Source organism: Protopterus annectens, chromosome 4.part0 (assembly GCF_019279795.1).
Source record: "Protopterus annectens isolate FY-2018-M chromosome 4.part0, PAN1.0, whole genome shotgun sequence".
In the NCBI taxonomy this organism is placed as follows: domain Eukaryota; kingdom Metazoa; phylum Chordata; order Ceratodontiformes; family Protopteridae; genus Protopterus; species Protopterus annectens.
Window position 1 is genome coordinate 1630051671 of NC_056733.1, and position 27266 is coordinate 1630078936.

At 47.2% G+C, this 27266-nt stretch overlaps 1 protein-coding gene across 1 annotated transcript in view; it reads left to right on the forward strand.

The window, feature by feature from the left end:
* The window catches only part of G3BP1 (G3BP stress granule assembly factor 1), a gene marked incomplete in the record, with an annotated part of 1274318 nt that overhangs the window by 1092966 nt on the left and 154086 nt on the right, over positions 1 to 27266 (forward strand). The window contains 1 exon segment of the mRNA XM_044069418.1: positions 25103 to 25212. Within this exon segment, the coding sequence (XP_043925353.1) occupies positions 25103 to 25212 (110 nt within the window).

Consider the following 27266-nt stretch of genomic DNA (forward strand, 5'->3'; position numbering starts at 1 on the left):
ATCCGGAACTTACTCCAGATTCTGTTTAGTGCCAAAACGTACAGGGGACTGGAGGCCCATCTTGGACCTCAGCAGATTGAACAAATCAGTAAAGAAGTTCCGGATGGTGACACTTCAGTCTGTACTCCCGTTATTTGGGAGAGACACTTGGATGTGCTCAATAGACCTCAGATGTTTACTACCACATAAAAATGGACGGGGCATAGAGGAGTCATCTACGCTTCCAGCTGAGAGCCAGTCATTAACGGTTTCGTGCTTTGCCCTTTGGTCTCACCACAGCCCCCCAGGGTGTTCATAAAGTGTATGGCAGCTCACCTGAGATGTTGAGGATTCCAGGTGTTTCCGTATCTGGATGACTGGCTCCTGACCTCCTCCACCAGGCATCTACTTTTTCAGGCCAACAAAGCTACCATTCAACTTTGTGCCCAGTTGGGGATTTCTATCAATTGGGAAAAATCTGCCTTATTGCCCTCTCAATCTGTGAATTTTATAGGCGCAGAGATAGACACAGTAGACATGTTGGCCCGTCTGCCTGTAGAAAGGGCACAGAATCTGGTTCTTCAAATTCAACATCATCTCCACCTACGAAAGGTCAAGGCCAAGACTATTCTGGAGCTTCTAGGTACCATGGCTTCCCACCATATTACTAATGCTGCTAGCCAGACTACACATGAGGGTTCTCAGTGGCTGCTGTCGTCCCAGTGGTCCTTTCAGCACCCACCATTATCTCATCACATACTGCTGACAGACTCTTGCAAGAAGGACCTCATTTGGTGGATTCTACCCAAACAGTTAACCACGGGCACTTCATTTGTCCCTCGCCAACCCATTGCCACTGTGACCGCGGATGCCTCACAGGGTGGGGGGGCATTATCTAGGCAGGACTGTCCAAGGCACATGGCAAGATCATGAGGCTCACCTGCATATCAACATTCTAGAGATGAGGGCGGTGCTCCTGGTGTTGCAAGCACTTCACGGCCTTCTACCTCTTGGAATGATTGTGATACCATCAGAAAACATGTCAGTAGTATGGTATATGAACAAACAAGGCGGAACCAGATCATACCCACTTTGTCAAGAGGCCATTCGAGTTTGGAGATGGGCAATATTTTCCCGGCGTTTTCTGGTGGGCAACGCACATTCCAGGGACAACCAACGTAATAGCCAACAAACTCAGCCGGGCAATCTTGATGCCTCACGAGTGGTCTCCGAAACAGGAAATAGCTGAGCAGATTTTCTGCAGATGGGGACAGCCTTGCTGTGATCTTTGCCAGCCTGATCAATGCCAAATGCAGCAGCTATTTCTCCCTCATCCCCCCCTCCAGGGGAGTCACCGAGAGATGCACTTGTTCAAGATTGGTCCCTGGGTCTCCTTTATGCCTTTCCTCCTTTTCCTCTCATATCCAAGCTTATTTAGAAAGCGAAAGAGCTGGGAAGCAAACTGGTCCTCATTGCATCTTACTGGCCTCGTCTGGTTTGGTTCCCCTTTCTCAGGCCTCTTCTCCTAGACTATCCTTGGATTCTGGACCCAGTGCTAGATCCCTTGACACACGTCAGGTTCGCTTCATCCCACTCTACACACCCTCAATTTAACAACTTGGTTTCTTACAGTTCCATCCCTAGTCAGGCTTCATGACTTCTCACCTTCTGTGACTCGTATTCTAACATCCTCTCATAAACCCTCCACTAGGAGACTATATTCCAGTAAATGGAGGAGATTCTCTATCTGGGCTGAGAAATATATTGACCCTTATACCGCCCCCATTCCGGAGGTTTTGGAATTTGTTTGAGCTTTTCCACCAGGGATCTGCAGCTGCCACTATCAGGGTTCAATTGGCAGTGATTTCTAATTTTCATCTAGGCGTACAAGATTCTAATCTGATGTCACATGGGCTGTACAAAACCTTCCTCAACGGTGCCACTTTAAGGCCCACATTTCAAGACCCTGTTGCTTCATGGGATTTGAATTTTGTGCTATCCAAATTGACGCCTCCGCCCTTTGAGCCTTCTCATTCATCGCCTTTGAAATTTCTGTCTTGGAAGACTTTTTCTGGTGGCTATCACATCTGCCAGACAGTTGTCAGAGTTACAACCATTGTCTGAAAAAAACCCTTACCTGAATTTTCACAGAGACAGAGAGTATCCCTTCGTACTAATCCTTCCTTTGTCCCCAAGGTCTGTTCCCGTAACACTTTGAGCCAATCCATAGAACTTCCGGTGTTCTTCCCAAATCATTCCAATGCAGCAGAATACAGGTTTCATCAGTTGGATGTCCATAGACAATTACGTTTCTATTTGCACCAGACTAAGAAATTCAGGAAATCGGATCAATTATTTATTTCCTTCTCTGAATCCAGGTCAGGTTTACCAGTTTCCAAAGTGACCCCCTCAAATTGGATCTCTAGCTGTATAGCTTACATTTACACCTCTGAGGGTAGGGCCCTTACCTTTCAAAATCAAGGGACGTTCTACCAGATCTCAGTCTACCGCTGCAGCCTTTCAGGCCAGGGGTCCCACTTGATAATACCAGTGCAGCATCAACTTGGACTACCCCTCGCACATTTATTAATCATTACAAATTGGATTTAACCTCCAGGGATAGAGCATCCTTTGGTTCCACGGTACTCAGGAGTGTTTTTCCTTGAGCCACCCAAGAATAAGGTACTAGGGATGCTGTCCCATCAGTAAGAATGAAGGCGAGATAGGACTACAGAACATAAAGAAGTTATGTACTCACCATAACGTTCCATGTTTGTAGTCCATCTCGCACTTCATTCTTACAAACCCACCCTCCTACCGCTATCCTGGAAGTACCTGGAGACAGAAAAATATTGTTATTATTCACTGGAGACCTTTTATTATTGGCTTCTTTCTGTATATTTATTTGTTTCTACTAGTTAGCAGCAAACATGATCTGGGGACTGTACTGGTGCACCATGGGATACCTACGTAGCCACGAGCCAACTAGAAGACTTTGAGCTTGTAAATAGGCCAAGTCGGAGCAGAGGATCGGCCCCAATCCCATCATTAAGAATGAAGGGCGAGATGGACTACAAACATGGAACATTATGGCGAGTACATAACCTTTTTTTTTTCCAGCACCCGACTGCAGATAAGTACCCCATAGGGGTTTTCTATTTTGCTTGCTACTGCTTTGGGTTACATGTTGGGTAGGAAGGGCAAGTTTAGGTGTGGAAGGCAAATTCCACATAAGGGTTCGAATGAGCTTTGCCTATTCTGCCTAGGCCGAGATCACGGCCATACCACCTGTAGTATTTGTCAAGCCTTTGTTCCCAAAACCCTTAAAAGCCATCTAGCACATTAAAATTATATCTCGAGAATCAGAGACTTAAACGTTTAGCTTTTAGGATAGATCGGACGGAATAATCGGATGAGCCCCCAGTCAAGAAGGTGAAAGAGGAGGCCTGAACCGACTGCTTTGCCTTCAACTTCAGTCATTCCTGTCGAGGGTAGAGAAGGCCCAGAGTCCGAGCCAGAGTGCTCGGAGCTGCTTTCGGTGGAAGGCCCAGAGCAAATTTGTTTTTTGCCTGAGGTCACATCCTGGAGGTTGTCTCAAGCGTCCGATTCGGTCGAGGGGGAACCTAGGCTCATTTCCAAGGTTTTTGCGTGGGGTCTCTGAAGTCATCATATGAGACATGGATTCTGACGTTGTGGAGTGCTGGCCAATGTCAGGCCCTCCTACCTTCCACCGCATATCCAAATCTTCACCATCAGAAAGACCATAAGAAGAGAAAAAACAGATTTCTCAGCCTCTGTCTTCTCTGTCCATCGAACAGCCTCCAGATTGGCAGGCCTTCACCCAAGGCCTTAACACCTTCCTGGCCTTGCGTCAGGGCCTGACTCCTTCCCAGGCTCTACCCCCACAGAAACTGCCGCTAGCGTGCCCTCAGCGGAAGAGGATTAGTCAGGTGATGAGTTCCTCTCTTGCTCTTCCCAAATTGCTTTTCCTCTGGAATATTCCTCCCCAGAGGAGTCCAATGGCACAGACTCCTCAGGTGAGGGTCACACCTTTGAGACCCATCACAGAAATGCAAGACCTCAAGTGGGACAGCAGTCAAGTCACTGAGACCCAAAAGAGATACTATGAATTACTCCAGTTGGAGTCTTCTAGCCCTGTGCCCCCCCCCCCTCCCGTATACCCTGCTTTTCAAGATGCACTCATAGCTGCATCTAAAAACCATGATTCACAGCCCTCAGCAGCCAAGTGTTCAGATAGATTCTATAAGGTGCTTGGGGAAGCAACCTTCTCTACAAAGCCCCATCTACAGATACTGCAGTTATTTCGGTGACCATGGACAAAACTTCCTAGTTGCTTCCCTCCATATCTACTGCTATCTGATAGAGAGCAGAATGATCGAACATCTGGGGAAGAAGGTTTATACTTCTGCCACCCTAGCAGTAAGAGCCATCAACTACCAGACTCGTGTGGCTAAATACACCTTTGCTCTCATGACAGTTGTGGCTAAACGCCTGGGAGAGCTCCCTAACTCCCTTCATAAGGCCAGCATTTCCTCTGTCTTGAACTGTTGCACTCAAGTAAATGCTCCCAAGTGCAGCTACTACACTGTAGAAGCCTCAGCTAGGACTGCTGGCTCTGGATCTGTCACCAGGAGATACTTTTGGCTGAGATTGTAACCCCTCCCTGAAGGCATCAAATCCAAGCTCCTGAATGCGCTTCTTGACAACAAACACCTTTTTAGTTGAACAGCTGCTGACCTCTTTAATGCCCTCTAAACTAAAGGGAAGGAACTGAGACATCTTTGTCTCCGCAGCTCCACGTTTTCAAAGAAATTACCCTGCAAAAACTTCCTTTGTGAGATCCTCTGGTAAGAAAATGCAAACTAAGCCTAGAAAGGAACACAGGAAACGGGCCCCATCTAGATCAGTCTCCTCTACTCCCTCCTCTAAGCAGTCCTTTCAGGGAAAACCTGGTAGTCTGACTGTCAGGTTCCTCACCTGGGCACCTCTCTTTCATATACCTCTCCCTTCCCACTTGGATGCAGGTTACCCAGGACTCCTGAGTCCTTTTCATCATAAAACAGGGATACTTCATGACCTGGGCAAGACCCACTCCCATAGGCATCCTTCATCCACCCCGAGACCAAATCCCTCTGCCCCACCCAGCTCAAGGAACCATTCGGGATGTCCCGTCTATTGCAACAGGAAGAGGATTTTGTTCAAGAATCTTCTTGGTCCCCGGAAAGGAAGGTCCCTGGAGACCTGTCCTGGACCTATCCCACCTCATCACCTTCCTCTGAGTTCCCTCCTTCAGGATGTTTTCTCTTCCTACTCTTCTACCCCTGATCCTTTCTCAGGCTTTTGTAGTGTCCTTGGATATAAAGGATGTCTAATTAGACATTCCAATCCACCCACTTTTCAGAAGGTACTTCCGCTTTTCAGTGGATTCTGCACACTTTCAGATGTTCTTCTATTCCTATTTTGCAGTGTTCTTGTTGTGGCATTTTCCTCCTCAGGCAACCCGTACGTCGGCTCCTATACAAAAGCTTCAGCTTGGCTGTTGCAGCTGCATGGGACGTCACATGTAGGGCCATAAACCAGGTACCTTAAATGTGATGTGACGTCCGCACGTGAAGACCACAGAACTTTTTAGCCGCAGATGACCGCATCGTGTGCTAAGCTCCTTCAACGCAAACGTCTAAAAAGCTAAGCACCCCGTTGTTGTTTTTTTTCTTCTATTATCTTGCTAAGCTTCATCTGTTGTAGCTAGCCATAGCCGATGTCAGCAAAAAAGGGTAAATGCCAATGCCGGGGCCAGATTCCCCATAAAGACTCGCATGACCACTACGTTTTTTTGCTTAGGCCGGGAGCACGACCACAATGCCTGCTCCCTTTGCCACTCATTTGTACCCAAGACCCTGTGCAGCCGTCTGGCTGCCCTTAATCTTTATTTGGAGAATCAGCGGCTTAAGCGTTTAGCCCTTAAGCTGGATCCCAACTTAGTGGTATCAACAGAACCTTTGCATAAGAAGGCCAAGTTTCCTAGGCTCTCTTCCTCTGCCACTCCACTACCGGACGGCCTGCCATCTTCAGATTCAGGAGCTGAGGTGCACTCGGAGGAACTGTTGACTTCAATGGCGACCTTTGTGGAAGCATTTTTGCAGCCAACGACAGGCACATCCCCTGGAGCCAGCCCAGACCACGGCTACCATCGTGGTGTAGGGGGAACCAGACTTAGCAGAGCTTCTGACCGGGATCCTCTTCTGGAAGCTACTTCAGTTATATTGCCATCCGACTCCAGGCCTATGCCTAATCTACTCCATCCAAAATAAAACAAAAGCCCAAACATTTGACCATGACTAAGGAAGGCTTACCAGACTGGCAGTCCTTCACTTCCTCCTTGATGCAGGCCTTTATGGCCCTTAGGCCTTCAGTCTCATCACCCTCTACTCAACCACTGTTAAGCCCTAGGCCTGCTTCTGCTGCTTCTCTCCCCCCTCCAACCTCTTAGGATAGGGAAGAAGAGCAAGACACTGATTATACTCCCCTTGTGAGGAAGCTATCTCTTACACCTCACAAATTGCTTCCCCTCAGGAGTTCTACTCCCCAGTTGAAGAATCTGTTGTGGGAGACTCTCTTCCGAAGGCTATCACCAAAATGAAAGAATATTTCAAAAGGGACACACCTCAAATGTCTGTAACTCAGAAAAGATACTTTGAATTGTTACTGGTAGGATCCCCCTCACATTCTGCTATCCCACCTGTCGTCCCTGCTTACTTGGATGCTTTTTCCTCTGCATCTAAGACACCAGACTCTCAGCCACCTGCCCCTAAATGCCCAGATCGCTTTTACAAGGTGCCTGAGGATCAAAAATTTCTAATCAAACTCCACCCACCCCCCACCCCCGTAGACCCAGCTGTGATTGCCTCATTTCCGTAGAAACAATCAAGACTCATTCCGTCTACCTCACTCTTACCCATTGACAAAGATAGCAAGTCTTGTGGATAGGATTGGTAAGAAGGTCTACACCTCTTCCACTTCGTTTTTTAGAGCCATCAGTTATCAAACTACCAGATTTGCTTTGGACTTAGTCTCTCAAGCTGCCTCCTTACTAGCCAGTACTCCTGACTGCCCCACTAAAGCTGACATTTCTTCAAAACGTTCTCTGGCTCTCCAAGTAGCCAGACACTCTTATCAGATGCAACTATGATGCTGCAGAGGCTTCAGCTCGCTTTGCAGCATCTGCGTCTGTTCTCAGGAGATATTCTTGGCTTAGGCTTCAGCACCTACCAGAGGATTTTAAGTCCAAGATCCTGGATGCCCCCCCCCCCCGGACACCAATTTCCTCTTTGGAAAACAATCTACAGATCTATTCAAGAACCTGCAAGGAGAGAGTAAGAAATTACAAGACTTAAAAGCATTTATTGGTGTCCCCATCCCCAAATACTATAGGAACTACCCGGCCAAGACCAGTTTTGTAAGACGTAACCCAGCCCCTGCTGGATCTGCCTCTTCCAGGCCTGGAAGAGGTACCAGAAGACCAACCTCTTCCAGCACTGCTGCCCCTCAGCCTCCCCCTAGGCAGCTCTTTCAAGACAGAAGAGGCCCCAACAATGTGTGATTGCCTTGCCCCCCCTACCCCTCTCTGCCAGTCTGTCTCACAGCCTGCCTTTTTGGAAAACTCTCACTAGACAGATGGGTCTTGGCCATCATCCAAAAAGGATACTTCCTTTCCTGGATAGAAAGGCCACCCCTAAGAAAAATTCCCTTTCCCCCCAGAAATCAAAGGTATCTTTTGCCACAAGTCCTGACATACCTTCTGAACTTTGGTATCATCGAACCTGTCTCCTCAGGACAGGAAGGAAAAGGCTTCTACTCTCGACTGTTCCTGGTTCCCAAAAAAGACAGACCATGGAGACCTATTCTAGATCTTTCCTTCCTAAATCTGTTCTTACAGGTGCCCACCTTCAGAATGCTGTCGCTCCCAAGCCTCCTTCCTCTCATACCTTCTAAGGCTTTCATGGCCACAATGGACCTAAAAGAGGCTTACTTGCACATTCCCATACACCCTACCACAGAAAATATTTACGTTTCTCTGGACTCCTCTCATTTCCAATTTACTGCCTTGCCATTTGGTCTGTCCACTGTCCCCAGAGTGTTCACAAAATGCCTGGCACCCGCCATTGCAGAACACAAGGAATTCAACGTAGATGACATCTTGATCCTGGCAGACTGCAAAGAAACCTTTTCTGCACATCTGCTATTCACCATGTCCCTCCTACAAAATCAGGACAGACCTAATGAGGGTTTTTCTACCCCAAGACAAGTCAGCTTCCTGACTTCCCATTTCAAAAACCTGTTGCAGACCCATGTAATCACTGCAAGGCAATTCCTAAGGATCCTGGGCCTTATGGCATCAACCATCCCTATGCTTCCACTAGCCAGATTGCATATGCAGAAGCTACAATGGTATCTAAAAAAAATATTTGGTCCCAGCACCAGCATCCCCTGGAACAAGAAATCACACTCTTAGCCTGCCTAAAGGCAGAGGTCCACTGGTCGATTCAACAAGTACAGCTCAATCCTGACCTTCCCCTTCAGCCCCACTTCCAACTCAGGTAATGCATCCAGATGGATCAGACTCAGGATGGGGAGCCACCTTTACAGAGTTCAAGCAGCATGACACCCTTCACTGAAGACAAAACACGTCAGTGTGACAGAAATGACAGTTCTCCTGGCCCTGAAAACCTTCAGCCCCCTGCTTCTACCAGGTGTGCTCCTAATAGTTATAGACAATACCACAGTTATGTGGTATCTCAACAGACTGGGAGGGACAAGAGCATACCTCCTGCACAGACTAACATTGTGGATATGGGAACTAGCCTCTCGCCACAATCTGTCTCTGCAGGCATCCTACATCCCCTTGCAGGACAAAAAACAGGCAGTGCTTCTGAGCAGGACATCCTCCCCACAACACGAATGGATGCTGGACAGGACAGTCTTCCTGGGTATAATCCACTGATGGGGGATTCCTTAAATAGACCTGATGTTCGTGTTACCCTGCTGCAGTCATCACACTTGGGTTATCCTGTCATCTTGCGGTCCCGCAGTCGGCCAGAATTCCAAAGTCTTGGTCCGGCATCTGTTGCTGTCGCTTCTTCCCTGATGTCAGTGCGCCAGGGGTATATATAATGCATCCGACGCCATTTTCTTCAGTCTTTCTTGCCGCGCGGTGCCCGAAGCAGAAGCAGTTCGCAAGTGCTGGTCGGCCGACTCCTGAGATTTTTGAACTCGAATTTCAGACCGAAGTCTTCAAGAAAGCTAAGTACCCCGTTGGGGAAACTTTTCTTGCCTCAGACCGATGTCAGAAAAAGTTAACAATTGTATTTCTTGTGGGAAGCAAATACCTCATAAGGATTTTCATTCTTATTGCATACCTTGCCTAGGCCCAGACCACGATGTCATTAGTTGTCGTTTTTGTGCTAGGTTTAATAAGCGTACTATAAAAAGACGCTTTGATTTCGCACGACACTACTTCGGTAGAAAATTTAACTACACTATGCCGTCGGAGCAACCGACTACCGGCATGCACAAAAAACACAAGGATAAGGACAGGCAGCTTAGACCCAAGCCAGACTCCGAGGCCTCGGCTGGTCCGGTCTCCGGCCTTCAGTGAGGCTCCGACGCAGCCCCTGACTACCGCAGATCTGGAACCAGAGACCGCTTTGGAACTTTTAGCGGAAAGTACCAGGCCGATGCAGCCATTTTGTTTAGGCCCTACCGACGACACTGCTGAAAAAGATGGTGCTGCAGAAACACCTTCGGTTTCTGAAGGCGTCTTCAGACCGACGACGCTCACCATTAAATCGTATCCTAAGACGAAGACTCCTATTAGACCTAAAAGGACTGCACTTCAGTCCCCTGTTCAAGGCCCCATGCCTAAGAAACAGATGCTCAAAATGGCTGAAGATTTGATCTCTTTAATCAGGGGATCCCAACCCCCTCCTGACAAAAGGCCTAGACAAGAGGAAGATTATGCATCCTCTGAACCAGTGTCCATTTCCTCAGGCTCCTCTGAGGACCAAGATTACTCCTTCTCCCCTTATGAATATTCTGATGCTGAGGATTCAATTCCCTCAGCTTCTCCTCTTGAAGACTACTCCTTTGGGGAAACTTTACACACTATGAGGGAACATTTTCACTGGGAAGGTCAGGACTACTCTGACTCAAAGAAAAGGCTCAGAGAGTTTCTTTTACTCCCCCAGCACAGACCACTTGCCATCCCACCAGTTTTAGACATTGTGGATGATGTTTACTTAGAATCCAGTTTGAACCCAGATTCTCTACCTCCTGCTCTGGCCAAACCTGACAGATACTATAGAGTACCTGATTCCCACAAATTTCTTTATAAAAGCCCTGTTGCTGATCCAGAGACTATCTCCCAGGGTCCCAAAGGGGCTAAAGCTTCTATGGCAAAAAATCCTGTACCCTCTGAAAGGGACTCCAGAGCACTAGACAGGTGGGGGAAAAAGGTTTACACCTCAGCCACCCTAGCTATGAGGGCACTAAATTGCCAATTTCACATGCTAAAGTATCAGCAATTTATTATCTCTCATTTAAAACAAAAAATGAGCACACTCCCTCAACAGTCTGAATTGAAAGAAATGCAGGATCTGTTGCATGCCACTGAACAGGTGGGCAAACATACTTTACAATGTGGGTTTGATTCTTTGGAGGCTTCCTGCAGAGCAGCTGTCACTGGGTCTGTTATACGTAGGCATGCTTGGATAAAGGAACAAACTCTGCCTGATCATGTTAAAGCAAAGCTTCTAGATGCTACCTTACAGCAGGATGTTCTTTTTGGAGTTAAAGCAGAAGAAGTCTTAAAGAAAATGGAGGATAAGGCAAAATCCATGCAGACAGTCAAAGATTTCCTACAGGTTCAGCCCCCTCGCTTCAGCAGAAATTGGCCAACAAAAAATTGGTCCTTTCCAGCTACTGACAGACCACAAAGGGGTAAATACAGACGTCCAGGAGGCAGAGGACAACCACAAGACCAGTACAAACCTCGCCAATGGGGCACTGCAACACAGAAGGGAGGAGAAGACAGGTCCCAAACTACCAGAAGGCAAACTCAATGACTTACACCTCATCTGGCCAAGCAACACTCTCTTGGCAGCCCCCTTGGGAGGAAAACTCGCACTTTTTTCAGACAACTGGCACATTGTCACAAAGGACAAATGGGTCCTAGACATAATTTCACGAGGATACAGATTCCATTCTCACACCTTGCCAATGAAAAGAGGAATGCCAAACCTGCCACAAAGTCAATGGGCAGAGGCACAAAAACAAATAACAGCTCTCATGGACATGAGCCATTCAACAGGTACCTACTCGAGAGCAAGGCCAAGGATTTTACTCAAGACTCTTTCTAGTTCCCAGAAAGGACAATGCCTGGAGACCAATTCTGGACCTTTCAGTTCTAAACACCTTCTTACAAGTACCCCAAATTCAATATGCTAACACTACAGCAGCTTCTTCCCATGTTGGGCAAGGAAGCATGGCTAGTAACGTTGGACCTCAAGGAGGCATACCTGCATGTCCCTATCAGACAAAGTTGCAGAAGATACCTCAGTTTCATTGCAGGTTCAACCCATTACCAATTCTGTGCACTGCCCTTTGGCTTATCTACTGCGCCCAGAGTCTTCACAAAATGCCTGGCACCAGTAATTGCATACTGCAGACAAAGAGGAATTCAAAGATACCCATACCTGGACGACTGCCTCATCCAAGCAGAAAGCAAGGACATCCTCTTACAACATCTGGCTTTTGTAAAACATCTTTTAAGTTGCCTGGAGTACACAGTAAACGAAAAGAAATCAAAACTAGTACCCTCACAAAATATGACATTCCTGGGTGCCAGCTTGAATAAAACGGCCCAGAAGGCTTATCTGACGCCAGACAAACAACTACAACTGTCTCGATATTTCAAAATGGCAACAAAGACCCAGCTAACTGCAAGAAAAATTCTGCAGGCCTTGGTCTTCATGGCATCTTGCATTCTACTAATACCATTTGCAAAGCTGCATATGAGGAAATTACAGTGGTACCTAAAAAGCGTATGGTCTCAACACAGCCACAGCTTGGACACAATATCTCTCATTCCCTGCCTACAACAGGAGTTTTTGTGGTGGTCACAGGCATGTTACCTCAACAAGGGTCAGCCTTTCACCTTGCCCCAGCCAGGCAAACTATGACAACAGATGCATCAGACTACGCCTGGGGGGGCACACATGGCAGGGCAGTGCGTTCAAGGCGTATGGATTGTAGATCAAAGGAATCTGCACATCAGTCAAAAAGAGATGCTAGCTGTACAGAATGCTCTGACAGCCTTCAAGAATCTATTACATCCAGGACAACTTACAATAAAGATGGACAACACCACAGTAATGTGGTACATAAACAAACAAGTGGGTACACACTCCTACCCTCTATGCAGGCAAGCAATGACATTGTGGAACACAGCTCTGGCTTACCAAGTTCAGTTACAAGCTCAGTTCCTGCCAGGAAAGAAAAACACATTGGCAGACGACCTCAGCAGAAACATCATGGATCCCCACGAGTGGAAACTGGATCCACAAGTATTTGCAATGATAACTCAAAAATGGGACCTTCCAGACATAGACCTGTTTGCCAGTCCTCAAAACTATCAACTAACAAAATTTTGTACAAGGACACTTCACCATCAAGCTTGGAAAGTGGACGCTCTCTCATTCAGTTGGAAAAACCTGACAGTATATGCCTTCCCTCCATTGCCTCTCCTCACAAAGGTGCTCCTGAAAGTCAGAAAGGAGAGACCACGACTGATGCTCATAGCCCCAGACTGGCCACGCCAGCACTGATACCCACTATTGAGGAATATGGCCCAGGGCCCACCTTGGATTTTACCACAAATTACCCATTTGCTCACACAGCAAGACAATCTTCACAGCCAGCTCAAGACCTTGAATCTGGCTGCATGGCAAATCACCTAAGAATGCAGCCAGCTACTCTTTCCAAAGCAGTTATGGATGTTATTCTGGAAGCTAGAAGGCCAAGCACCAGGAAGGCTTATTCGGACAAATGGAAAAGGTTTTGTGCCTGGAACCAAGCTAAAGGCCAAAACACAATTCAGCCTCACATGCCTCACATTCTACAGTATTTAACTGAGATGTTGCACAAAGGACTTTCTTTTTCTTCCATTAAAATCCATGCATCAGCTATTTCAGCCCACTACAACACGGATCCACCCTTATTTTCGCATCCATTTCTAAGGCAGTTCCTCAGAGGGGCAAAAAACATTAGGCCCCCCCCAGGAGAGCACCTACACCAACATGGGACCTCAATTTTGTTCTGGAAAAACTTACGCTACCTCCCTTTGAACCAGCTTTCACTGCAGATCTACAGTTCCTATCATGGAAGACTGCCCTGCTGCTAGCAATAACTTCAGCTAGAAGAGTCTCAGAGCTGCAGGCACTAATGGCAGTGGAACCTTTCCTCATTTTCCATCAAGACAGAGTTTCTCTACGAACTAATCCTTCCTTCATGCCTAAGGTGGTTTCCAGTGTGGCTTTAAATCAAACCATCCACTTACCCACCTTCTTCCCAAATCCACAGAACAAAGGAGAAAGACTCCTGCATTCCTTGGACATTCACAGGCAACTTCTTTACTACTTGGATAAAACTAAGGCTTTCAGAAAATCTGACCAGCTCTTTGTATCATATGTTACAGCTTCACAAGGGAAGGCTATATCAAAACAAACCATTTCCAAATGGATAGGACATTGCATCCAGTTTTGCTATACCCATCATGAAAACCAGTTCCTGCTACCATTAGGCCCCACTCTACCAGGGCAACAGCTACATCTACAGCCTTCCGTAGGGGGGTTCCAACCAAGGAGATTTTGGAAGCTGCAACTTGAGTTCAGTACACACCTTTACCAAATGCTATCACTTACCACTTTACTCTAAGACTAGGGCGGGCTTCGCCACTGCAGTTCTGCAGGGCCTGCTAGCCTCCTCTAACCCTCTATGACTCCTCCGCCCATCCTTAGCTTTGGGATTCTACCCAAGTGTGATGACTGCAACAGGGTAACACGATGAACATAGTACAGTTTTGTACCTACCATAAATGTAGATGTTCGAGTGTACACCCTGCTGCAGTCCAGGTTACCCTCCCTCCATCCCCTCTGATCTGATTGGCTAAATCTATACAATTCCTTCCTTATGTATTTGCTTATAGCTGGAGGGATTTTGTGTTTGTGCAAAATGTACTCAATTTAGTACTAATTACTGACCACCTTTTTGGGGGCACCTGACATCTGGGGCAAGAAAAACTGAAGAAAACTGCGTCTGATGCATTATATATACCCCTGGCGCACTGACGTCAGGGAAGAAGCGACAGCAACCGACGCCGGACCAAGACTTTGGAATTCCGGCCGACTGCGGGGACCGCCTGATGACAGGATAACCCAAGTGTGATGACTGCAGCAGGGTGTACACTCTAACATCTTCATTTATGGTAGGAACAAAACTGTACTTTTGCCTCCCCCCAGAACAGACAACTGCATACCTTCTACACCAAGACCTAGCCTGGAGAGTAGATGCTTTCAGCATCTCTTGGAAGGGGAAGTTTTCTCTATACCCCGTCCTTCCCATTGATTCGAAAAGTCCTCCTGAAAATCGGGCGAGACAAACCAAAAATCTTGTTGGTGACCACCTACTGGCTAAGGCAGCACTGGTTCCCCCTACTTCACAGTCTAGCCAGGGGCAATCACAAGATACCCCACAATGTGGACCTTCTGACACAACAAAAGGGAACTCTCATCCACCCACACTTGCAGATGCTGTCACTGACATTGTGGGGGGATAAACTTTTAATTCCCTTCCCCACCAGTACTCAGAGGACATGTTTTCAGTCCTGAGGGAGGCCAGGAAACCTACTACAAGGAAATCATGCCTAGCTAAATGGGAAAGATTCTCAAAATGGTGTCTGGACAAGGGTAAGGACCCATGCATTGCAGACCCCCCCATCCTAGCTTACGTGTGTCATTTTATAAAAGGTGGGACTATCATACTCTTCAGTTAAAGTTCATCTCTCCGAAATCTCAGCCTGCCTACCTTTACCCCCCCCCGCTAGCCAGGCTCAATGTTAAGCTTTTCTTAAAAGGGGTCCTACACATTAGGCCTCCAAGAAAACCCATCCCACCACCTTGGGACATGAATTTCATTCTGGAAAAACTAACCCAGCACCCATTTGAACCTGCTAAGACAGCGACCCTTCAGATGTGTACATGGAAAACAATCCTACTAGTGGCCATAATGTCAGCTAGAAGGGTGTCAGAACTACAGGCCTTAATTGCCTTGCCCCCCCTTACACCACTTTCCACAAGGACAGGGTAACACTTGGAACTAACCCCTCTTTCATGCCTAAGGTGGTCAATGATTTGTTATTAAACCAGTCTGTTCACCTGCCTACTTTCTTCCCCCTCCCACCAGTGAGGGGGAAAGGATTTTTCACTCCATGGATGTACACAGACACTTGAGATTTTACCTGGACAAAACAAAGTCTATTAGGAATTCCACTCAACTCTTTTTTACCACCCCAGGGCCATGGGCAAGGCAGTCTCAAAACAAACAATCGTCTGTTGGATCAGAAAAGCCATTTGCTTCTGCTACTCTCACCATGACAGAAAACTCCCACTAGGAGTCAAAGCTCACTCAACCAGAGCAATGGCATCCTCCAAAGCCTTTCTCAAAGGTCTGGACACTGCTTCCATTATGGAAGCAGCTACATGTTCCGCCATACACACCTTCACCAAACACTACAAACTAGACAATGTCTCCAGAGCACGAGCAGGATTTGCCAGGGCTATCCTACAGGGATTCTTAGAATTAGCTGCTTCTTCCACCACCCTTCCTTTCATCTAAGCTGTGGTACTCTCCCACAACAAGAATCCTGCAACGTAGGAATAGAAGGACATAGAATAGTTGTGTAAAATCTTACCATAACCATAGATGTCCTTCTCTTCCATGTTGCAGTTTTCTTTCGCTCCCTCCAAAACCCACTTCTTTTCTTTACCCAGTACAGCATACCCTTAGCCTCCTGGTACCCTATACTCTGCACTGGGAACCTATGAAAACTACATAATGGCCCTATGCCTGACATCACTGGCATCCTCTCCTGCTGGGCCTTATACTCCTTTTGCTGGGCTTTCAAGTTCTGAGGTCTTTGCTTGCAGACGTTACATTTAAGGTACCTGGTTTATGGCCCTACATGTGAGGTCCCATGCAGCTGCAACTGATGAGCTGAAGCTTTTGTATAGGAGCAGATGTACGGGTCACCTGAGGAGGAAAATCCCACAACAAGAATACTGCAACATGGAAGAGGAGGACATCTATGCTTATGGTAAGATTTTACACAACTGTTATTTCTGTGCTTACCCTTTGTTCTCTCTACAGCCCCAAGAGTATTTACAGAATGTCTGGCCCCAGTCATGATATTTGCCAGAACAAAGGGAATAGAATTTTTTTCCCTACCTAGATGACATCTGTATCCTGTCTCCATCAAGCTCCTTGGCCTTACAACACCTGCATGTCACTGTCTCCCTCCTAACCGGTCTGGGATTTACCATAAATCTCAAAAAATCCACCCCAATGCCCTTTCAAGATCTGGTGTTCGTAGGATGTCTGATTCTAACAAGGGAAATGATGGCTTGCCGACCACCAGAAAAGATTGTGATGCTCGCATCTTTCTTCAAGGAACTCCTTCCTCTCAAAGCCATCTTAGCCAGGGAATTCCTCAGAATCCTATGGTTCATGGCCTCAACTATCCCTATGGTCCCCCCTGGCAAGGCTACACATGAAGGAAGTTCAGTGGTATCTGAGAACAATTTGGAAACACATTCTCTAGAATTTTTCCCATGCTGCCATCCCTGACCAAGGAACTGAAATGGTGGATCTCCCAGATTCAGTCAAATCCTGACTTATCCCTACTGCCCATACCCCCCCAACCAGGATCTCTTTACAGATGGGTCGGACACAGGCTGTGGTACAACCTTAAGAAAATAGAGCGTGAGGAACACATGGACCCCCACTCAACAGAAGGAGCACATCAGTATCAAGAAAATGAGAACCTTGATATTAGCCTTGGAAATTTTCAAGGGTCAGCTTCTCCCAGGCCTGAGGTGGTACATAGACAATACCACTGTGCTGTGGTATATCAGAGCAAATGGGGGGGGGGGGGGACAAAGTCCTACCTTCTGTGCAGACAAGCCTTGCAGGCTTGGGAAATCACCATGGAGAAATGGATCTTACTCCAAGCAGTATATATCCCTTCTGCAGACAATGTGATGGCAGATTCATTAAGCAGGACCATGATCTTGTCTCACGAATGGATGCTGAACAGGGACGTGTTTCTGGACCAATCCATTGATGGGGGCATTCCAGATGTGGATCTCTCTGCCTCACCCATGAACAGGCAGTTCCCGACCTTCTGCTCCAGGGCACCTCACCAAGAGACTTCGAAGGTGGATGCTGTCTGCATCCCCTGGAAGGGGATGTACACCTATGCATTCCCCCTTCCCTCTGAGTCCTGCTGAAAATTCAGAAGAAACCGCCTCTATTCTTGCTGGTGACTCCCTATTGGCCAAGGCAGCCTTGGTTCACCCTTCTTTTTCACCTACCCAAAGGGCAATCACCACAAGTTACCCCAGCGAGTGGACCTTCTCACACAGGACAAGGGAACACTCTTATACCCCATACTGTATATGCTGTCTCACATTGTGGGTGATAGGGCATTGATTTCCTTCAGACATCTGTACACAGAGGACGTGATCCAGGTTCTGCAGGAGGCCAGAAAGTCTTACCTGTCAAAATGGAAGAGATTTTCCTTATGGTGTCCGAGATGCAACTTGCAACCACTAACTGCTAAGCCCCCAGTGGTCTTGTCTTACCTGTGTGATCTTGTGAAGTCTGGGCTATCACATTCCTCCATTGAAATTCACATATCTGCCATCTCAGCATGCCTGCCCTTGGTACCACCTCTAGCATCCAGGTTACAAGTCACTCTGAGAGAGGCACTACATCTCAGGCCCCCAAGGAAGCCCATTCCTCCTCCTTGGGATCTAAACTGTCCTAGAAAAATTGACACTACCACCCTTTGAACCAGCCAAAGACTGCACCCTCCAACATTGCACTTGGTAGATTGTACTCTTAGTAGCCATCACCTCAGCCAAAGGATATCGGAACGCCAGGCCCTTATGGCAGACTCCCCCTTCACTGTCTTCCACAAGGACAGGGTATGTTTGCGTACTTTACTCTATCTTCATGCTTAAAGTGGTCAGTGAGCTGTCCTTGAATCAGGCCATCAATTTGCCAACCTTTTTCCCCCCTCTGCAGAACAAGACAGAGAGGCTACTTCATTCCGTAGATGTCCACAGACAGCTTAGGTTTTACTTGGCCAAAACCAAATCCTTCCGCAAATCTGACAGGCTCTTTATCTCTTACTACCCAAGAGTTCTGGGTCAGCCTGTTTCCAAGCAAACCATATCCTCTTGGATATCTAAAACCATTTCCTTTTGTTACACTAACAGTGGTAGGTCACTCCCAGCCCCAGTAAGGGCACACTCCACCATGGCAGTGTCCTCCTCTGGGGCATTCCATAAAAGGATTGGACACAGCTGCTATCCTCGAAGCAGCTACATGGTCCTCCATTCACACATTCACTAGACACTGCAAACTGGACATGGTCTTTAGAGCTAGGGCAGTATTTGCCAGAGCATCCTCCACGAGTTTGTGGAAAATTCTTCTGGTCCGCCTCCCCTTTCTTAGGATGCGAGCTTTAGCCCTCTCCCTGATGTCATGAATATAGCAGCATATAAATAGAAGGACGTAGTATTGTTGTGTAAGAACTTACCATAACCTTAGATGTCCTCTTGTATATGCTGCTGTATAGTTCCCCTCCCAGCCTTCCCCATCACACTTTCCTGATTCCTGACTCCTGGAATACCCCCTCCCTTGTCACTGATTCTGGCGGCATTCAGTTCTGAAGAAGGTGCATGCTGACGTCCACTTTATACCAGATGTCCATTTACGACCGTCTGAGAGGTGCAGAACATCACGTGCACCCCAGGGGTAGCATTTAACTTTTGTATAATGGCTGGACGTACAAGAGTTCACCAGAGGCAAACTCGCTGATGTCATGAATACAGCAGCATATAGAAGAGAAGGACACGAAAGGTTATGGTAAGATGTCCTATTCTTATGTTGCAGTATTCTAGTTGTGAGATTTCCTGCCCTCAAGTGACTCGTACGTCTGCTCCTATACAAAAGCTTCAGCTTGGCTGTTGCAGCATGCGTGGGACATCAGACGTAAGACCATAAACCAGGGGCCTTAAATGTGATGTCTGCACGCACAATCTTCAGGACTTTTCAGCCGCAGACATCCTACGCATCGTAAAATTCTTCCTCCTCAGACTCGCATCAGTAAAGCTAAGTAACCGGTTGGGTTTCTGTTTTTTCTTGTTTTGCTGATCGTTATTGTTTGGTTGTTGTAGAATTTAGCTGATGTCTGGTAAAAAGGTAACGTGCCAATTCGGGCGCCAGATAGCCCATAAAGGCACCCATGATAGGTGTGTTTTTTGCTTAGGCCAGGAGCACGACCATTCCGCCTGCTCAATTTGTCAATCATTTGTGCCGAAGACCCTACGCAGCCATTTGGCCAATTTAAATCTCTACCTAGAAAACCAGCTCCTTGAACGATTAGCCCTTAGAATGGATCCCGCATCCGAACCTCCATGCAAGAAAGCCAAGGTTCCTAGGCCTTCCTCGCCTGCTGCTTTGCTACCAGACGCCTCGCCAACTGCCGATCTAGGAGTTGAGTGCCCGGCAGATCCGTCAACTTCAATTGTGTTGTCTGAGGAAGCCGTTGCACAGCCGACGACCAGCACATCCTCAGAGCTTCCCCAGACACCGACTACCATCGATGTCGAGTGGGACCAGATTCTGTGGTACCTCCGACCAGGATCCAGACTTCAGAAATGTTGACATCAAAACCTCACTCCAGGCCGGTTCCTCCTTCTACCCCTGCCAAAAAGAAGCAGAAAACCAAACATACCTCCTCCTCTGCAGAAGCCGTACCAGATTGGCAGGCCTTCACTTCCTCTCTTATGCAGGCCTTTATGGCCCTTAGGCCTACAGCCTCAACCTCCACTACTCGGCCTTTTACTGAGCCATAGGCCTGCATCTGCCTCTTCCCTCCCACCCATGCCCTCTCAGGTTAGGGAGGAAGAGCATGATTCTTCCTTTTTCTTCCTCAGAGAACTCTGTTTCATGTACATCCCAGATTGCTTCCCCCCAGGAGTATTATTCTCCTGATGAGGAATTTGTGGAAGGGGATTCTCCCCCCGAGGATATTGCCTTTGGTGAGACCATCACCAAGATGAAAGATTACTTCAAATGGGATACTTCCCAAATGACTGACACCCAAAAGAGGTACTTTGAGCTGCTTCAAGTAGAACCCCTCTCCCCTTCGACTGTCCCGGTTCTACCTACTTACGTGAATGCCTTTAATTCAGCTTCTAAGGCCCCAGACTCCCAGCCACCGGCCCCTAAGCGCACTGACTGCTTCTATAACCAGCGGAACAAAAATTCCTAGTTAAACCACCCTTGGCGGACCCAGCTGTGATTGCCACCACCCCTGATAAACAGTCTAGACTGCTGCCTTCCACTTCCCTCCTACCCACAGATAACGATAGCAAATATACAGATAGGATGGGAAAGCAGGTATACACATCCTCCACTTTGGCTTTCAGAGCCATAAATTATCAGACCCACATGACTAAGAATGCTCTAGACTTAATGTCTCAAACCTCCTCCATGCTGTCTTCTATTCCTAACAAGTCCCATTAAGGCTGACATTTGCTCCAAACTGTCCTTGGCCCAGCAAGTAGCCAGGCACTCCATTAGATGCAGCTACGATTCTGCAGAAGCATCTCTGCTTCTGTCCTCGGGAGATGCTCCTGGCTGAGACTCTGGAATCTACCAGAAGATTTCAAGTCCAAGATCTTTGACGCCCCCTGGATCACCATTTTCTTTATGGAAAACAATTTGCAGACCTCTTCAAGAATCTGCAGGGAAAAAGTAAAGAATCACGGGATATCAAACATCTGCTGGTGTCCCCCATTACCAAGTATTACAGGAACTACCCTGCTAAAACCTTTGTAAGGCGTAACCCTCCACAGACAGCTGCTTCCTCTTCCAGATCCAGAAGAGGGGCAAGAAGACCTACCACGTCCAGACCTACTGCACTACCTCCTCAAGCCCAGACAATCCTTTCAGGACAGAGGAGGTCCCAATAATGCATGACTGCCTTGCCCACCTACCACGTTCTGCACGCCTTCCCCACTGTCACCCCTTCTGGCAGTCCACCACCTCAGACCAATGGGTCCTATCCATTATCCAAAAAGGGTACTTCCTATCCTGGAAAGAAAACACCTAGGAATGGTATTCCATTTCCCCAAAAAAACAGGTTTTGTGAGACCTGTTAAAGCTAGGCACCATAGGACCTGTCCCCCCAGGACAGGAAGGAAAGAGGTTCTACTCGCATCTCTTCCTGGTCCTCAAAAAAGATAGCCCCTGGAGACCCATCTTAGATCTCTCTTTTCTAAATCTCCACCTTCAGGTATCCTCCTTCAAAATGCTGTCACTCCCCACTTTGCTGCCACCACTTCCAGCCAAGGCCTTTATGGCCACCTTGGACCTAAAAGAAGCCTACCTACACATACCCATCAGGACATCCCACAGGCAATTCCTGTGTTTCTCTGGCCCCTTCCTCTCATTTCAGATTTACTGCCTTGCCTTTTAGTTTATCCACTGCCCCCCTTGTGTGTTTACAGAGTGCCTAGCCCCAGCCATTGCCTTCTGCAGAACTCTGGGAATACAAGTTTACCCTTATCTGGATGTCATCCTACTTACTAGCAGTCAAGATACCCTCTCAAGGCATCTGCACTTCACCATGTCTCTTCTGCTAAGTCTAGGGTTCACCATCAACCTCCCCAAGTCCTCTCTGAACCCACACCAGGACAAGATTTTCCTAGGCTGCAGAATCAGAACGGGCATAATGAAGGCCTTTCTCCCACAGGACAAGGTCCTATCCCTGACTTCACACTTAAAGGCAATCCTACGACAATTTCTTAGTCTCCTAGGCTTAATAGTAGCAACCATCCCCATGCTACCACTCGCCAGAATGCACATGTGCAAGCTACGGTGTTACCTCAAAAACATTTGGTCCCAACACCTACATTAGTTAGAACAGGTTATTCCCATCCTTCCCTCTAAAGACAGAAATCAGCTGATGGATCCAACAAGTCCAACTAAACCCAGGGCTCCCTCTTCTCCCCCCACCCCAACCCAAACAATGCATACAGATGCTTCAGATTCAGGTTGGGGGGGTGACACTGGCATCCTACAAGGTTCATAAAAAGTGGCACCCTTCTCTACAGGCCAAACACATCAATGTCAGGGAAATGATAGCAGTCTTCCTAGCTCTAAAGACCTTTATACCCCTTCTGGTACCAGGGGTACTTCTGATAGTGACCGACAATACCACTGTTATGTGGTCAATACCACTGTTATGTGGTATCTCAGCAAACAGGGAGGAACAAAGGCCTATCAGCTGTGCAGACTGACCCTGCTGATATGGGACCTAGCCTTTCACCACAACTTGGTCCTGCAGGCGAGCTACATCCCCTCACAGGACAACAAGCAAGCAGATCTCCTAAGCAGGACTGCTTCTCCACAGCACAACTGGAAATTGGAGAGGAAGGTCTTCCTAGAACATAGTCCACCGGTGGGGTACTCCACAAATAGACCTTTTTGACTCACCCCAGAACAGGCAGCTCAAAGACCTACTCCCCTCTAGCATGGAGAGTGGACGCTTTCAACTTCTCTTGGGAGGGGAAGTTTCTTTACGCCCTACCCCTTTCCCAATGATTCAGAAAGTCCTCCTGAAAATCAAGGACAAACCAAAAATCTTGTTAGCGACTCCCTACTGGCCAAGGTAGCACTGGTCCCCCCTACTTCACAGTTTAGCCAAGGGCAATCACTAAAAGTTACCCTACAGGGTGGACCTACTGACACAAGACAAAGGAACTCTCCTCCACCCACACTTGCAGATGCTATCCCGGACTCTGTGGGTGATAAACTTTTGATCCCCTTCAGACACCACTACTCAGAGGACATGCTTTCAGTCCTGAGGGAGTCAAGGAAACCTCCTACCAGAAAATCTTACCTAGCTAAATGAGAAAGAATTACAAAGTGGTGTTTGGACAAGGGAAGGGATCCTTCCTCTGCTGATGCCCCCCTTGTTCTTGCTCATGTGTATCAATTAATTAAAAGCGGACTTTCCTATTCAGTGTAACTACACCTTTCTGCTATGTCAGCCTGCTTGCCCCTTGATCCCCCCTTGCTAGCCAGCCTAGATGTAAAACTCTTCCTAAAAGGGGTTTTACACATGAGACCGCCAAAGAAACCTATCCCTCTGCCCTGGGACCTTAACTACGTTCTGGAAAAACTTAACCAGCAACGTTTCAAACCGGCTGGGACTGCTTCCCTACAGATGTGTACATGGAAAACTGTCCTGGTGGCTATCACTTCAGCCAGAAGGGTGTCAGAGTTGCAGGACTTAATGGCCTGCCCCCCCCCCCCCTGCCACACACACACACCACCGTACACAAAGACAAGAGTCACCCTGCGAACTAATCCCTCCTTTATGCCCAAGGTGGTCAGTGACCTATCTCTAAACCAATCTATCCATCTACCCACTTTCTTTCCCCCTCCCAGTAATGAAGGGGAGAGGATACTGCACTCCTTGGATGTGCACAGGCAGCTAAGATTCTACCTGGACAAAACAAAAACCATTAGGAAATCTAAGCAACTCTGTCTCCTTCTACCCCGGAGCCTTGGGCGTGGCAGTCTCCAAACAAACCATCGCATGCTGGATCAGGAAAACCATTTGTGTCTGCTACTCTCACCATGGAAAAAAAACCCAGTTGGGAGTAAAGGCCCGTAACACTAGGGCAGTGGCCACATCCAAGGCTTTCATAAAGGGTCTGAACACAGCATCCATTATGGAAGCCGCCACATGGTCCACTATCCACACTTTCATCAAACATTACAAACTTGACCAAGTCTCCAGAGCATGGGCAGGGTTTGCCAGGGCAATCCTATAGGGCTTTGTAGAATCCTCTTCAGCATCTGCCACCTTCTTATCCATCTAAGCTGTGGTACACTCCCACAGCTAGAATACTGCAGCATAGGAATAGAAGGACATAGAGTAGTTGTGTAAAATCTTACCATAACCATAGATGTTTTCTTCCATGTTGCAGTATTCCTTCCCACCCACCATTTCCCCCATTCATTCTCCTTTATTCCCAGCTAATACCTGGACCTATCCATGCTACCGAAGGAGACCAAGGTCACACACCTGTTCCCACTGGCATTCCTCCTGCTGGTCCAACTTCTCTACCTGCTGGTCTTCATGTTCTGAGGATTGTGCGTGTAGATGTCACATTAAAGGCCCTTGGTTTATGGCCTTGCGTCTGACGTCCCACGCACGCTGCAACAGCCAAGCTGAAGCTTTTGTATAGGAGCTGAAGTACGAGTCGCCTGAGGGCAGGCAATCCCACAACTAGAATACTGCAACATGGAAGAGAAGGACATCTATGGTTATGGTAAGATTTTACATAACTGTTCTTTCTTACACAGCAGTACTTTCTTACACAGCTGTACTGTGATATTGGTGCTGTGATTATTAACTGTAGATCAGAGCTGGAGATATTGTTGAGTGCATGTCAGGAATTCTGTGTAAACCAGAATGAATGGAAGGGGAGTGCATGCTATATTGGGAGCTTGTGCTGTAAAAGACTGATAACCGCTTCCATTAAGGTTGTGCACAAGTGTTCTCCCACCACAGTCCGCTGAGAAAAGTGTATCCATTTGAATGCTTGTGTTTATTTTTGAACTTCTTGAGAAAGTGCTTCAGCTTGAATACCAACAAGAGGCTTAAATTTGCTGTTTGTTACAGGTCATGGAAATGTTGTAGAGTTGAGAATCAACAGTGGAGGGAAGTTGCCCAACTTTGGATTTGTTGTGTTCAGTGATCCAGAGCCTGTTCAGAAAATCCTCAACAGTAGGGTAAGGAACATTTTTCCCCCAATCTGTATCATTCTATTGTGGATATGTTTTTTGCAGTGTAGCATCAACTGTGTGCATATTTATTCATCGTTTAGCATTAGGTTTATCCAGTTAATGGCCAGAGTGGGAGGGTTAAAAGTCTGTCCCAACATTGTGTGTGGAAAAGGCAGAGGAACTAATCTTGGATGGGCCACCAGACTTGGATGGTGGAAGCGCAGTTTCAGCAAAAGCTCTGGGTACTTCTGTTGTTCTGCATTAACTCTTCTGTGGGAAGTCGGAAGATTTCCAGTATTATAGTAATATATGTGTATGCCGTTCAGACTGTACATATGTATTTCACAGTTGTTCCTGTGTACTGAAATGTTTACGATGGATGTCACTGCTTTGTGGTCATACCCGTAATGTACACTGCGTCATTTTAACTGTTAATTTCATGTGTATACTGTATTGTGTACTTTTAAGGCCAGGTTATGTCTGAAAAGTCAAATGACCAGCTTATGTGCTTAATAAATACAAATTAAATATGCTGCTCCTAACCTGTAGAGGGCAGTAGCCAGTTTATGTTCAGAGTTGCCTTCCTTAGGCATGGCTTATTCTCACTGTGCATCGAATGCCCCTGTCTAGTACTGTTTTGTTAGAAAGGTTGAAGTTATCTACTTATTTGTCTGTAAAGCCGCAGTTATAGCTGCATTCCCAAAGTCCGTCATATGTTGGCAGTGTACAAGTTAAACGTTTTGGAAAAGTCTTTTTTTCTTAAGATATGATATGTAGTAGTTAACTTCATTCTTTCTGCACATAAGGGTATTTGGATCCGATTCAGATCCGAGCCGGCAAAACTTTTTAAGCATCAGCTCCAAGCTCCTCCCCTACCTATTACATCACTTCCTCCTATCTAGCCCCAGATCTCGTTTGCCACTCTGAGTCAGCATCGTGGTCTCTGTGTTCTAAGCAAGGTGGTAAGGTTTTTTGGTCTTATTAGTGTAGTTAGGTGTGAATACCTTTCCCTTTTTTTCCTCCCTTCTTCGTGTTTGTGTAGTACTGTTTTGTAGTCTGGTTTCCCGCCTAGGCTCAATCCCTTGTTAAGTGTGTGTGTGTGAGCCGTTAGGACTTTTACTGTTCTCCACTATGGCTGAACAGCCTAAGTTTCTTCTTAAGAAATGCACAGAGTGTGGTCATAAGCTCTCACCAGCCGATGGCCACACCCTGTGTGATGTTCATAGTGTTACCCTGCTGCAGTCATCACACTTGGGTTATCCTGCCGTCAGGCGGTCCCGCAGTCGGCCCGAATTCCAAAGTCTTGGTCCAGCGTCGGTTGCTATCGCTTCTTCCCTGACGTCAGAGCGCCAGGGGTATATCAGAGGCATCCAACGCCATTTTCTTCAGTCTTTCTTGCCGCTCGGTGCCCGAAGCAGAAGCAGTTCGCAAGTGCCGGTCAGCCGACACCTGAGATTTTCGAATCGAGTTTCAGTCCGAAGTCTTCAAAGCTAAGTACCCCATTGGGGAACCTTTTCTTGCCTCAGTCCGATGTCAGAAAAAGTTAACAATTGCATTTCGTGTGGGAAGCAAATACCTCATAAGGACTTTCATTCTTTTTGTATACCTTGCCTAGGCCCAGACCACAACGTCACTGGTTGTCTGTTTTGTGCTAGGTTCAATAAGCGAACTATGAAGCGACGCTTTGATTTCACACGACACTACTTCGGTAGAAAATTTAGTTACACTATGCCGTCGGAGCAACCGATTACCGGCGTGCATAAAAAACGCAAAGATAAAGACAGGCAGCCTAGATCCAAGCCAGACTCCGAGGCCTCGGCTGGGCCGGTCGCCGGTTCTCCGGTTTTCAGTGAAACGCCTACGCAGCCCCTGGCTACCGCTGAATTGGATCCCCAGCAGAGAGTTCTAGGCCGACACAGCCATTTTCTTTAGGCCCTACCGACAGCATTGCAGTAGGGGAAGCCGGTGCTGTAGAAACACCTTCGGTTTCTGAAGGTGTCTTCAGACCGACTACTCTCACCATAAAATCTTATGCTAAGCTTAAGACTCCTCTAAAACCA